This window comes from Astyanax mexicanus, chromosome 15 (assembly GCF_023375975.1).
Source record: "Astyanax mexicanus isolate ESR-SI-001 chromosome 15, AstMex3_surface, whole genome shotgun sequence".
Classification (NCBI taxonomy): Eukaryota; Metazoa; Chordata; class Actinopteri; order Characiformes; family Acestrorhamphidae; genus Astyanax; species Astyanax mexicanus.
In genome coordinates, this window is record NC_064422.1 from 15952322 (window position 1) to 15966964 (window position 14643).

The 14643-nt window shown below is 39.6% G+C and overlaps 1 protein-coding gene across 3 annotated transcripts in view; it reads left to right on the forward strand.

Moving 5' to 3' along the window:
* Positions 1-14127, forward strand: part of LOC103022911 (zinc finger MIZ domain-containing protein 1) — an 87286-nt gene extending 73159 nt beyond the window's left edge. For 2 of the 3 annotated variants that reach the window (XM_049464483.1, XM_049464484.1), the window contains exons 9-22: positions 429-671; positions 767-949; positions 1072-1149; positions 3069-3234; positions 3345-3486; positions 4216-4426; positions 5817-5922; positions 6274-6425; positions 6632-6699; positions 7297-7365; positions 7461-7717; positions 9198-9352; positions 9480-9725; positions 10999-14127. In XM_049464483.1, coding sequence (XP_049320440.1) covers positions 429-671; positions 767-949; positions 1072-1149; positions 3069-3234; positions 3345-3486; positions 4216-4426; positions 5817-5922; positions 6274-6425; positions 6632-6699; positions 7297-7365; positions 7461-7717; positions 9198-9352; positions 9480-9725; positions 10999-11106 — 2184 coding nt within the window. In that variant the 3' untranslated portion in view covers positions 11107-14127. The remainder of the gene's footprint in view (positions 1-428; positions 672-766; positions 950-1071; positions 1150-3068; positions 3235-3344; positions 3487-4215; positions 4427-5816; positions 5923-6273; positions 6426-6631; positions 6700-7296; positions 7366-7460; positions 7718-9197; positions 9353-9479; positions 9726-10998) is intronic. The other variant, XM_049464485.1, reaches the window with a different exon arrangement.
* Positions 14128-14643: the final 516 nt, after the last annotated feature.

The window sequence follows — 14643 nt, forward strand, 5'->3', positions numbered from 1 at the left end:
ACTAACACATGCTTCCTCCGATACATGTGAAGTCAGCCACCGCTTCTTTTCGAGCCTCTGCTGATGCAGCATTGCCGAGCAGCATCACAGCATGCTTGGAGTAAAGCGCAGCGACTTGGTTCAGATACATCAGCTCACAGACGCCCTGTGCTGCAGACATCACCCTAGGAGTGATGTGGGGAGAGAGCGCCATCTACCCACCCGGAGGGAGCAGGGCCAATTTTGCTCCCTCTGAGCGCCGGCAGCTTGATGGCAAAGCTGCATGAGCGGGGGTTCGGACCCGCGACCTCCTGCTCATAGTGGCAGCGCTTTAGACCGCTGGACCACTCGGCGCCCTTCCTTCAAGTTTTGCTGCGCTACAATTCTGCATTTTTTAATGCCCCACTTTGTTTAATTATTAGTCATTTCTCTCCGTCTTCCTCCACTAGATGTGCTCTTCATTCCAAATGGGGACCCAGCCATACGGGGACCACTTCATGAGCCCTGCTGGCCCCCGAGGTCCCTCAGGCATGCAGGGAGGTATTGGTAGCCCTCCAATGGGTATGGGGCAACCCCGGGGACAGATGGGACAAATGGGACCTTATGGAGGACCTGGACAGAGGATGGGTTACAGTGGCAACCGTCCACCAAATGTACCCATGCAAGGCATGAAGAGGCCCTACCCTGGAGAGGTGAGAGTAGCCGGGGGCAAATTTGGGCGTGCTCTGGGGTATGGGCATAAAAACAGGTCTAAATGTAATCATATATTTATTTTGCTTTGTTATAGGTCAGTTATGCGGGGCAGCAATGTGGACCAAGTGGGCAGTTTCCTCCCCAGCAGGGGCCATACCCCACACTAAACTCCTCCAGACCCCTCCCGTCCCCTAATTACCCCAACCAGAGGCTTCCTCAGGGTCAAAACCCCGGGCAGTACCCTCCCAGCGGCCCCGGCATGGGGCACTTCTATAAGGTCAGCTTACTGTCCAGCAGAACTGGCTAATAAAAAACATCATAATATAGATAACAAAAGGCTTTACAGTGATCATGTCTGTGTCTCTGTGTGTGTGTGGGTATATGTATGTGTTTCAACAGCAGGAGCCTTTAAACTCTCAAAGCACCGTTAATAACTTCAGCGGAAACTTCCAGTACAGCCAGGGTAATATGAGTGGGGTATGTATATGATTACAACTTATTCAGCCAGCTCACCCAGCCAATACACACTATACACTACCGGTCCTAACTAAAGGACACCCCTATTGTTTAGTAGTCCAGTAGCAGTGCTGTATGGTCCAGACTGTTACACCTTAGCCTGTGTCTGTCCAGTGTCTTTCCTTTTTTGGTTCCTTCCTGCTCCTGTCCTCTGTTCTCTTGTTTTGTTTACCTGTCATGTTTCCCAGCCATGTGCTACTGTGTTTTGGTCCTGTCTCCGCCTTAGCCCCGCCTTGTCATCTGTAACCCCTCCTGTCTCATTTGTTACTCCACCCCCCTCATTACCTCCACAGGTGTCCCTAGTGTGTGCCTGAATATAAATAACCCGTGTGCTCCTTTGTTGTTTGTCGCGCTTTTTGTCTGATCTTGTCATGTTACTCTGTCCGGATTGTGTTTATATGTTTTGTTTAGCCTCAGACCTGCCGAGTTTTGTCTTCAGTATTCTGGTTTGTTTTCTTTAGTTTGTTTCTTTGTTTGCTTATTTTGCTTGTTTAAGTCTTTGTTTTATAGTGTTTGTTTCAGTAACCTTTTTCTTTATAGTTACATTACATTACATTACATTACATTTGGCAGATGCTTTTGTCCAAAGCAACTTACAATAGTCAAGTACAATGTAAAATAAGTTTAAAGGTAAAACATCTTTGGATAGGGATAAAAGGAGGTCAAAGGGGAATAATAGGATAGAGGAGTGAAGGAGGGGAAGAAGGAAATGAGGTTAGAAGTAGTTAGTCCCTAGTGTTTTGTTCTTTGTTTATTTTGTAATAATGGAAAATAAACCTGACTTGCATTTACATCCTGCCTCCTCCGTGTTACACAGACAATCTGCTTTTAAATTTTCTCATCTTAGCAGTACTCACTTCTCTCTGGCTTTATCTGTAATTTCTCCCAAAGAAAATACTTATATTAATTAGTGAGATCTCTGTTTCTGTGTCTTTTTTAGTAAAAAAAAATGTGAATGTGCTGTGTGTAAGTGTGGGTAAATGCTGCAGTAGAGAGTACAGTAATACAATCTGTACAATAATACTGTGCAATGTACAGTAATGCTTTTTTAGTTTTTAGTTCATTGTTTTTTTTTATTAAAGGCCTCTGACAGTTCACTGCTAAGTTGTGTACACTGGAGTTTGTACCATTTGCGGTTATTGACTATAGTTGAGTAGCTTAGTGTAAAGATAAAGGGGACACAATGGAGGTGTTCTAAAACCTTTGACCAGTAATGTGTGTTCAAATGTTTGTGGACGCATTTCTGATTAATGCTGCATTCAGCTACTTTACGTTTCCCCCTGTGCTAACACAAACACATGCACACATACACTTGTCTAGTTCCTGTAAAAGCAAAGTATTGCCAACAAAATATGATTCCATAACCTGTTTGGCACCATGCCTAATGCCAGGGGTGGGCTAGAGAGGTGTAAATCCCACCCCCAAAATTAAACAATGCATGACGGAGCTTTATTCATTAGTTTATATTCATATATATATATATATATATGTGTGTGTGTGTGTGTGTGTATGTATTCTTTCAGCTACACGGATTATATCACTTTGTAGTTATTTTGGTGGTGGGACATTCTCAGCACTACATTGGCATGGTGATGCTGTTTTGCTTTGTCTTGTGCTGGCATGAAAAAATCATACACAGGAGTGTTGCCAATTATCGTAATTAGTTTAAATGTAATTGGTATTCATATTAGAATGAATTAAATAAATAAGAAAAATAAATAAAACAGAATTCTAGATAAATATAATTAAAACTAAAGTGTGTATCTTACAGTTAATTATTTGTGTGTATTAATATTCAAAACTGATTTAATAAAGACATTCTAGATAGATAGTTTTACAGCTAAATATTTGTGTGTATTTTGTGTGTATTTGTGTTGCAGCCTCCGAGGCCTATGGGCAGCTACCCTCACTCGCCAGTGCCCGGTAACCCCACCCCCCCAATGACTCCTGGAAATAACATTCCTCCGTATCTGTCACCTGGTCACGATGTTAAACCTCACTTCCCACCGGACATCAAACCCAGCATGAGCTCTCTGCCGCCTCCTAGTGAGTATCCGATTAAATAAGTCATGTTTTGTGTTTAAAGATTTTTTGTTGCTGTTGTTTGGTGTGCTGAAGCTAGATATTGCTGTGTGTGTGTGTGTGTGTGTGTGCAGGTAGCTGCGGAGAGGAGCTGAGGTTGACCTTCCCAGTGCGTGACGGGGTGGTGCTGGAGCCATTCAGACTGGAACACAACCTCGCCGTCAGTAACCACATCTTCCACCTGCGGCCATCTGTTCACCAAACACTCATGTGGAGGTAATGCCCTCATACACACACAATTTACACACACTCATACACACACACTCGTACACACACAGTACTGCTTCCACTATATGGACTAAAGTATTGGGACACGGGTCTACTTGGTGATGCTACTATAGGCTGTGGCTGACACATGTATCAGAGGAGGCATGGGCTAGTCTTCACCCTCCTGGTGTTGGGGCATTATTGATATTGAAAGGGGCAGTAATGCTAAGTGGGTGGGGTAATTGGCCTAGCTAAATTGGGGATAAAATAGAATAAATATATTATTCAGTCATCAATTAAGTTGTTTGATTCATTTTCATTTAGCCACAGGAGTAGAATATTCAACCCCTAGTTCTGCAGTCTGCTTGAACAGACATTAGTAAAAGAATGGGTGGAGCTAGGCCAGTCACAATATTTTTTTTGGACAAAATATATTGTCCCAGAACAATGTTATTGTTATTTTAAGACTATTAAATGTCACTAACATAATGATAATAGAGTAGCATAATGAAGCACGTATACCCTTTTAAAAACAACTTCATTTTAATTCATTATAGTTTGGGAAATATATACATTTTATTCCTCTACTGCCATCACTGCACACTGTGTGTATGGAGTCACATTTATTAAAGCATTGGTCTAGTATTGCATGCAAAGTTATTATATTTTAACAGATAATTGGAGCCAGTAACAGACCTCACAAATGTTGTAATATGTGTGTGTTTGTGTGTGTGTTAGATCTGACCTAGAGCTGCAGTTTAAGTGTTATCATCATGAGGACCGTCAGATGAACACTAACTGGCCGGCCTCGGTGCAGGTGAGCGTGAATGCCACGCCCCTCACCATCGAAAGAGGAGACAGCAAGACATGCCATAAACCCCTGCTCCTCAAACACGTGTGCCAGCCTGGACGAAATACCATCCAGATCACCGTCACAGCCTGCTGCTGCGTGAGTACCGCAAACACCAATCACCAATATCCATCACTATAGTTCATTTATTAGCAAACAAGCATTCCTGCATTTCAGACCTGAAACAGCTTCCAAAAAACACGTGGACAGGGCAGTTTAGGGCTATTAATGGGGTAACAATTTTAATAATGATGTGATTTTAAAAAGGTGATTTCAACACGTAATTATGATTGTGGTTTGGTACAAAAGCTGTATCAATGGAGACATTAAGGAACAAAGATGGGCAGAGGATCTTCAGGTTGTAACAAATGTGTGAGAAAACCTTAAAGTAAGAAAGAAAGAAGTTTTTTAAAGATGCAGTGCTTCTGCAAGGTAATTTACTTGAACAGCAATGATATTTAATATGTATTCTGTTTATTGTTTATGTGAAAGCTGGGTTCGCGCACTGCTGCGTGTTTGTGTGTGTAATACGGACGGCGGTGTATGCGCTGGGCTACGCACACATAGCTAACATAGGAATTAACGTCTGACTGTTGACTGTTGTCAGCGTTTTAATCAGTTAGTGGAGCACCTGAAAAAAGAAAGATAACAAATGGAAAACGTTAAGTTTTGATCTCCGAAACTAAGAAATTAAGATAAATTATGACTACATTTTTGGGTCTTAAATTATATTTATAAAGGTTTTAAAATGTCTTAAAAGGCATTAAATTTGACTTTTAAAATGGCACAAGAACCCATGAACAAACTACTGTGCTATTTTATTTCTCAATTAATTATTTGTTTATTTAGGTAATCTACAGTGAAAGTATTGTCAAAACGGACAGTAACAAAAGAAATAGAATTTCTTTTTATATGATTTTTACTTTAATTTGGCTGCATTTAAAATGGAAACATCTTATTTTCAATCCACTACATTATTGGAAATCTGTCTGTCCTTCTGGCTTCTGAAGGCTGGGTGGAGCATCTGTCAAAGCCTGGAAGGACAGCACTTGTGAAGCGACCACAGTGAACATCTCCTCCGCTCCCACATAAGAGAAATAAAAAAAATGCTTGTGATTGACATATTCTTCGCACTTTGCTTACGCCCACTGGTTCTTTGGCCTGCATTAGCAGGATTGCAACCTCTGTTGTTCAAGCAATTCAACTGCATAACATTCCATAAACAGGACATGGAATCGTATGTTCCCACAATGCACATTTTTCCATTGTGATGCACTGTGTTTAAAAGTTTAAAAGTCAATGGAAGAAAAGCTGCATATGTCCAAACACTTATTAGCATTAGTGCTAGTATTTATTAGCGTAGTTATGATTCCCCTTATCACTAACTAGTACATATTATTACACAATACCTATGTAAATTATACATTCTACTGCTTATTATTTATTTTAAAACACATTTTTAATTATCTGTGTGTGTGTGTTGTTGCAGTCTCACCTGTTTGTGCTGCAGCTGGTGCACAGGCCGTCTGTGCGCTCGGTCCTGCAGGGCTTACTGAAGAAACGGCTGCTGCCCGCTGAACACTGCATCAATAAAGGTAAACACTGGTACTGTACTGTATTCTTCACGCTATAAGGCGCACTTAAAAATGTTTAATTTTCCCAAAAATCATCAGTGTGTCTTATAATAATAATGAGAATTATAATAAACTATTAAAACCTTGCTCGTCACCATGGTGACACCCCTGTTTTTTTACTAGTGTGGCATAATGCTCCTTATAACCCGGTGTGCCTTATAGTGCAAAAAATACAATAGTTCTATAGTAGTAGGCAGAATAGGCCACTAGAGGGCATGCAGCATCAATCTAGTCATTTTTGTCTACACTGTCTACTCATCCTTCCCTCTTTTGTATGTTATTAATCTCTCTCTGAACTCTCTCTCTTTGCAGTGAAGAGGAATTTCAGCAGTGCAGCTGTCTCTGCTGGGATAAACTCAGAAGATGGTGTGGAGCAGACAGCCATCAGAGTCTCTCTGAAATGTCCAATCACATTCCGGAGGATTCAGCTACCAGCGCGAGGACACGACTGCAAACACGTACAGGTCAGGAAATACACAAAAAGGCTCACACTAATATTAAACCTTAAAAGGGTTTTTTTAAGTTCATACTGGCCAGACTCAGGTATAATGGATTAATAGTGTGTATGTGAATAAATGCAGAGCTCTATATATGTGTATGAAACTGTACTTGGAATGTATATATTTTTATAATCAGACACTAATCAGACTTCATACCTGTCTTTTCATAGTGTTTCGATTTGGAATCATATCTACAGCTGAACTGCGAGAGAGGAACGTGGAAATGTCCTGTGTGCAAGTGAGTTACAATATGCATGTACAGTATATAAAATAAACTGTTTATCTTAGTAAATGTAAAAACACTGCACGCAGTTATTTTATATGCTCTTTATAATATTCAGGGTTCATACGGTCATGAAAAACCTGGAAAAGTCAAGAAATTTGAAAATAGCAATTCCAGGCCTGGATAAGTTTTGGAAAAATAAAAATACTCAGAAAGTTTGGAAAAGTATTTGAAATTTTGTCTACAAATTAATATACAAATCAGTTTATTGGAGAAAATCTATTTTAATCTAACAAATACGTCAGCTCAGAATTATTTCAGTGATTTAACCCTACACAATGGAGCTCTCAGGATCTGAAACACATTTTATTATTAAACATTCTGTGTCCGATTCATTTTAGGCTTACTATTATCAATTTCAATTACAGTTTTAGTTTAGTTTTAGTTTTATTGTCCATATCTGCAGTGTTTTAAAATTCGTATGGTCATGAAAATTTGCCTTGAAGGCATGAAAAAGGTCTGAAAAAATAATGGAAATTTATTGGTTAAAAAGTGTATGAACCCTGAACATTGGAACAAATTGCAAAACTCTCACTTCTTTTTTCTCTACAGTAAAACTGCTCTCTTAGAGGGGCTGGAAGTCGACCAGTATATGTGGGGTATTTTGAACGCCGTCCAGAAGTAAGCTGCTTATTCTTATTCATATTCACATTCAGAGCTATACACCGTTCATAACGGCCTGGATCTGACTGTAAATGTGGATTCTGTTCTCCCAGTTTGGATTTCGAGGAGGTGACCATCGATGCATCCTGTAGCTGGCGGCCAGTGCCAATCAAAGCGGAGGGTCATATAAAAGAGGATCCGGACGGGCCGCTGGTTAAACGGCTTAAAATAATGAGTCCCAGTCAGATGGTTCTACCAAACGTCATGGACATGATTGCACAGCTTGGGCCCGGAGCAAACCCACACCCCATGCAGAACCCCAGCGCCCTCCCTCAGCACAGCAGCAACAGCCACGAGTACCACAGCCGAGGTAGGCATTGTGATGTGTTCTATACTGAGGTGAAGATACAGTCTCTCATTTAGGTGTATATATATTTATATATACAGTACCAGTCACGTGTACCTAGGCCTGGACAATATTTCGATATCGGTATTTATCGCGATAAGAAATGTTTCCATAACGGTGATATCATTTTTGTGGCATATCGATATGTATTATTTACAGAATCTTTCACAGACAGGCGTTTTTTAGCGGCGTCAGTTCACTGCAGAGCTGAACACTATCAGCCTTGAGCATTGATTTATTCTGACCATTTTTTATTTCTAAAGTATTATACAGTTTTGTGAGGGGAGGCTTTAAAGACTTAAATTAAAATTTCAGACAGTAGTGTACAGATTTCCATTGCAGGGATTCTTAGCAGTTTTTCTAAACCCTTTAAAGTATTTATATCGATATCGAAATTATATCGTATCGACCGGAATTAAGGAATATATCATGATATAAATTTTGGCCATATCGTCCAGCACTACGTGTACCACGTTTGGACAAGTTTTTATCGTTATTTTAAAAGGTTCTGCATTGTAGATTAATACTAATCTAACCTAATACTAGTCTAATCTAATATTATTAGTCATCCAAACTAAGAGGAAATAAATGCATGGAAGTATTTAGTAAACAAAAAATGTTAAACAAACCAAAATATGCTTTATATTTTAGATTCTTCAAAGTCTTATCCTGCCTAGATGACAGCTTTGCATTGTATCTTGGTTGGATTTTCTCAGTCAGCTTTATGAGGTTGAGTCACCTGGAATTCAGGCTTTCAGTTAACAGCTGTGCTGAGCTTGTCAAGAGTTAATAACTTGAATTATTTGCCTCTCAAAGTGTTTGAGAGCATCAGATGTAAAGTTGTGAAGAGGTAGTGTTAATATACAGTGAAAAGCCCTATTTGAGTAACGTTCTTATTCATATTATGGCAAGAATCTCTTAACTAAGGAAAAAAAAAAAAATAAGTTTCAAGATCTTGCGAAGACCATCAAAAGTATGAAACTATTATGATGAAACTGGCTCTCATCAGGATTGCCCCAGGAAAGGAGGAGAAGTAGTTCCCTCTGTTGCACAGGATAAGGTAATCAGAGTTCCAAGCCTCAGAAACTAAAAGTTAACAGAACCCTAGGTAAGAGCACCTAAATGCTGCTTCACAGAGTATTTTGGTTTATTACTTGGTTTAGTACTTTTAAGTTACAACATGATTTCTTATGTGTTCCTTATTCATTCACAATGTAGATGAAAGTAAATAAGTAAAAATGTTGAGCGAAAAAGTGTGTCCAATCCTTTCATTGGTCCTGTAGTCAGTTTGATTGGTCCTTTTAATACCGTTATTGTGATATACAATGAGGTGGACTTAGAACCTAGCAACAGTAGCTGAGGAGTGATGCATTTGTGGGTGGAGTCTGCGTAAGTTAGCCAGTTCTATATTTTAACTCTAAACTTCACGTTATGGATTTCTTAGGTAACAGTTACCAAGGCCCTGGCAACTTCGACTACCCCCATGGCAGTGCACCAGAGTTAATGCAGGGGTCTCAGCTGTCCCACCCACCCCCAGACCCTCCATGCAGTGGCCTTCTGCCAGCAGATAAACCACTCACGCACTGCCCCGGCGACATGGTGAGTTACTGCTAATTATCTTGCTATTGTGTTTTTTATAAAGTGGCCAGTGAGTTAAAATACAAAAATATAATTTTTTCTTTTTTATTCTGTTCAGTGTTGTAATTAAACCTTCTCTACCTGGCAGGTGTCTCGTCCAATCAACTCAGATCATTCCCAGAATCCATTGCAGCACAGTTTACACGGGCCTCCAAACCCCAGCAGCCAATCAGGGCAGCATAGTAGTCCCTGCCAGCCTTCGAGGCCACCGCCAAACCAGCAAAACCCCGCCCCCAGTAGCCATATGCACCCACCGGACTTGACCTTTAACCCCACAAACAGCCTGGAGGGTCCACCAGGAATCTCTTCAGACATGCCGGAACCTTCTTTAGATGTGAGTAAAGCTATAGAAGATGCTGTACTCTTAGACCAATATTTACAGCAATAGGTCTGCAATGCAGGATAGTCCAGATAGTGAATAAGGAGCCTCAATCAAGTTCAAAAGAAATACAAGCTGTCCTGCAGTCTCAGGGTGCATCAGTCTCCGCACAAACTATCCGTCGACATTAAAATAAAATGAAATGCTATGTCAGGAGACTCACTGCACATTACTGCCAAAATCCTTGTGGACAGAGAAGACCATGATATTACTTTCTGGTGAAGCACGGCTTTGTACTGTTTACCAAAAAAGAAGGCCTACAAAAATGGTTCAAAGATGTTTTGGCCCCGCTTACGCAACTTTGCCATCAAGCTGCCGGCGCTCAGAGGGAGCAAAATTGGCCTTGTTCCCTCCGGGTGGGTAGATGGCGCTCTCTCCCCACATCACTAACGGGTGATGTTCGCAGCACAGGGCATCTTTGAGCTGATGTATCGGAACTGAGTCACTTCTCTTTCCTCCGTGTGTGCTGTGATTCTACTCGGTAATGCTGCATCACCAGCAGCTCAAAAAGAAGCGGTTGCTGGCTTCACATGTATCGGAGGAAGCATGTGTTAATCTTCACCTTCCTGGTGTGTTGGGGCATCACTAGTGATAGGGGGAGTCCTAATGAGTGGGTTGGGTAAATGGCTGTGCAAAATAGGGGAGAGAATGGGGAAAATTTGAAAAAAAAAATAATAATTTCGGGTGAGTTTTGCTGCCTTTGGCACTGGGTGCCTTGATTCTGTGCATGGCATTATAAAATCTGAAGATTACCAAAGTATTTTGGATGGCAATATAGGGACCAGTGTCAGAAAGCTGGGTTTGCTGCCAAGATCATGGGTGATCCAGCAGGACAATGACCTCAAACATACTTTTCTGTTTGTGTATGAAGAAATGTGTGTAACAATACATTTGTAATTTAAAAAAAATATACTTTGCCAACACTTAGAACTATGACTCTAAAACACTATATACATTAAGTCCACTGCATTTGATCTCTTTAGTTTCCTTTTCCCTAGTCGTCTGTGTAATTGCCACTATATACATTAGGTGCAATATATTTTAAATGTATAAATGTAATTTCACAGTATAGGTCTTCTGTATAAAGCCACCTTGCATCTTTATTTGAATAGTTCTTTTTTCATAGTATCTATTTCATTGCATTGATTGTGCACAGAATTGCCCACAGTTCTACACCACTACACAGTTTTCTGAAAGTGACATTAGTGTTTTTTTGTGTTCTTTGCAGCTTCTTCCAGATTTAACAAACCCAGATGACCTGCTGACCTTCTTGGACCCACCAGACCTGCCCAGCGGCAGCAGTGATGAACTGCTTTCACTCTTCGGGAATAACTGAGTGAAAGAGAAAGAGCGAGAAAGAAAAAACAGTGATGCACTCCCTGTGCCCTTATCCTCCTGTACAAACTCCAGGCCTCTGAGCGCCACCTTCAGTGCAGCTATGCCCAGCTTACTACGTTGCACAGAAGTCTGACTGATGAATTTTAGGAAAAGCATTTTTCTTTTTTTTTTAATTCTGGGATTCATTTTGTTTTTAATAAGAAACACACAAACACAAATCCGCCTCTTCTGGCCAGTATAGGTCCTCCATTCCCAGTTATGCTGCTGAAACCAAGCCAACCCAAGCCAAAACCAACACAGGGTTCGTTTCTTCATCTTTTTCAGACCAGTAGCACTGTTTGGGTCTCCAGGACGTTTCTCGACAAGTTCAAGAGAAGCTCCAGACTCCACCAAAACACTCCACAAGCAGCCTCTCCTCACGTGTCTTATTTCTGTAATGAAGAACCTCAGAATTTAGTGAACAACTACAGGGTTTTATACACTCATCATCTGAGGAATAGTTGAGTAGAGGTATCGGATTGCAGTGCTACAGCAGCTAGTCAGAAGGAAGATAAAGATTAGTAGGAACAAATAGATAATTGAACCTTTAGGCTAATATGGACAATATTTATTGAGCTACTCATACAGCATTGGGTTGTAGAGGTTGTTCATGATTTTTTTTTGTGATAAACAATCACAAATGCAATTCCTGTAAATTTTGCAGCAGAAATGGAGTGGCGGGATAGCACGTCCAATAGTAGCCTCCCACACATTTCCATTTGCGGATAGCTGGCCATGGAATAGCATCTGTGTCTTCAAGGCAAGTTCTTAAGAAGATGTTCAGAAAAGGTAGAAAAGGCAGGGCCTCATGATGGTTTGTTGTATTGTCTGTAAAGAAGACCAAATGTGATCCTGCATCGTAGGAAATTGTACACCATGCCAAGACACCAGGCCTTTTGAACATGTGACGCATGACAGCAGACCGTCATTGATCCTGGGGATGTGCAAGGTGGTTTGCACAAGCTGATTGTCAATGAAGACATTCTGTTTTTGTCTTGGTGGAGGTGAAAAATGACTTTACACACTGCTTCTGTATGTGTAGCTTAATAAATATTGCCCTCACCAGACTAAATTGATTGTTTCAGGTAACCTTTATCTTCCTTCCAAAAAGCACCCCAATCCCACACTGTTATTTGATGAAGAACTTACGATTCCTGTAGACAGGACAGAAGGTCTAACAGCCAGATCCAGTCGGAGAGCAAAAAAAACAGGAGTAAGAACGACAGTTTGTTTTAAGTAAACTGTATGTCTAAATGTTTTTGGACAACCCTACTAAACACATTTGAAGCACTATACTGGGGAACCTGCTACCATGCAATTTTACAATATCAATTTTTTTTTATCGTTACATCGTTTTTAGCATTAATTTTATATAATATCGTATAGATCCATCGTTGGACAAAATCACTACGTTCAAATTGGTGTCCAAACATTCAACTGTTATAAATCATAAATAATAAGTTTTGTGTACTGTTTCATGTATCAATGTTTGAGTCAGTACCTAGCAGATTACTACAATTCCAAATACAGGGCATGGACAAAATAATTGAAACGCCACATCAAATACTTATTGATCATATTATTAGAAACAAAAGCCCTGTCTGAGTCATTGCAATGCCGATATAATATCTGGCCATGTGGTCAGTGGTCATGTGGTCTGAATTGACCAGTAATGAATAAGGTAGAGGGGATTGATAAACTGTGTAACAGATGGAGCTTTAAGTAAATTTTTTTCAGACGTAAAAAAAAACAAATACAGTTCTTAACGTAGCGGAACCTTCACACAAACTCTGATGCATTTTTGCCTTCAGTTCTCTGTAAATGGGACTAATCAAACCACATTTCTCATGAATCTCCATTCTTTTCAATTTATTTATCTTCTTTCCACTCCTTTCCTGCTCTTTAATTTCTTCTTCCATGCGAGTGGTGCTCTTCAGCATGAGAAAAATTCATGTGGAACATGAACTGATGATAATGCTCCTGGACGAACTCTTTAAAACAGCTAGATACAGTGTCTGTAATGTTCATTATTCCCCAGGCTTTCAGCTCTGCTCTGGAATATATTTATTTAAACTAGGGTTATCAATGCTTAAGCCCAGCCCCTGCCCAACATGAAGATTTTTTGTCTGGCTGAATGACTTAAACAAAAGCTCCAACATGGACAAAATTGTGACAGAGAAGACATCCCCCAGCGTGTGCTGTCCAGCTGTAACACACTGGATCCAGTCTCAGTTCAAACTTCCAGCTCCGACCCAGATAGTGAGTTTTGGGGCACTTACTCATGTATTAGTTCGTACATAAACTATTGCAGCACCAAAACACATTCATGGCATTACTCACAGAAATAAAATAAAGGAGCTCGGTCCAGGTGGTTTCCGTGATACAGCACAGCACAACACATACTGGTTCTCTACACTATACACTCCCCAGACCATTTAAATGGTCATCCCCCATTGTGAGCATGTGTGCAATACCAAGCACTTCCTGAGGTTTTTATAATCAGCTAATTAAGTTCTAAAGGCAAACATTTAGTACATAAAACTCCACATGTTCATTCATAGTTTTGATGCCTTCAGTGAGAATCTACAATGTAAATAATCATGAAAATAAAGAAAACGCATTGAATGAGAAGGTGTGTCCAAACTTTTGGCCTGTACTGTATATCAATGTTATAAATACAATTTATATTCAATTCTGAGATACAATTTAGATGTTTCTAATAATCGTCCAGTTAGTAGAAATACAGAGTTTAATGTGGTGTTTCTCTTATTTTGTCCAGCGCTGTATGTCCCCAATGCTAAAAACTGATCAAAGGGCTTTTAAGTGTGAATAAAGTTGTTTAAATTGTTTGGATTTTAAACTCTAGAATCTGCTAAATGTGTTCAGCTCTGTCAGCGGCTGCAGTCCTGTTTCATGATGTATTTTATGAATTTTAAACCTGAACTCTCAAAATGTCAATATGTGAAGTTATAGAAGTCTACCACAGCCTTATTGTATTTTTTACTGTAGAAACAACATCATTTTTTAAGCTAAAAGGAAATTAATTCTTCATACATTTATCCCATTATATGTTTTAAATATTGATGTTTTTATTGTAACTTATTTTATATCATATCGGAGGTCTCTCATTTAAAAAAAAACAAGCGACAAAAATGTTTTTTTTTTTTTTTTTACAAAGCACAGCTCAAACCTTGTTGTTTTTTGTTTTGTTTTTTTTATTAAGGATTAGAAAGATTATAATTTAAATATAAATAAATAATTCTCAATTTTATGGAAATCAGAAAAAGTTTTTTTTTTTTTTTAAAGCTGTTGAAGACAAGTATGTACTGCCATGTTACTCTGAGTGGCCTTTTTTTTATAATTTATACATTTTAATATAAAAACACCTAAAAACAAATGTGTGTATACTGTATATGAAGGGCTCTCACTAAAAACCAGGGATTTCATGCATGACGTCTTTAAGGGGTGTGGTTTTGGGAGGGATTTCGTCGTTAGG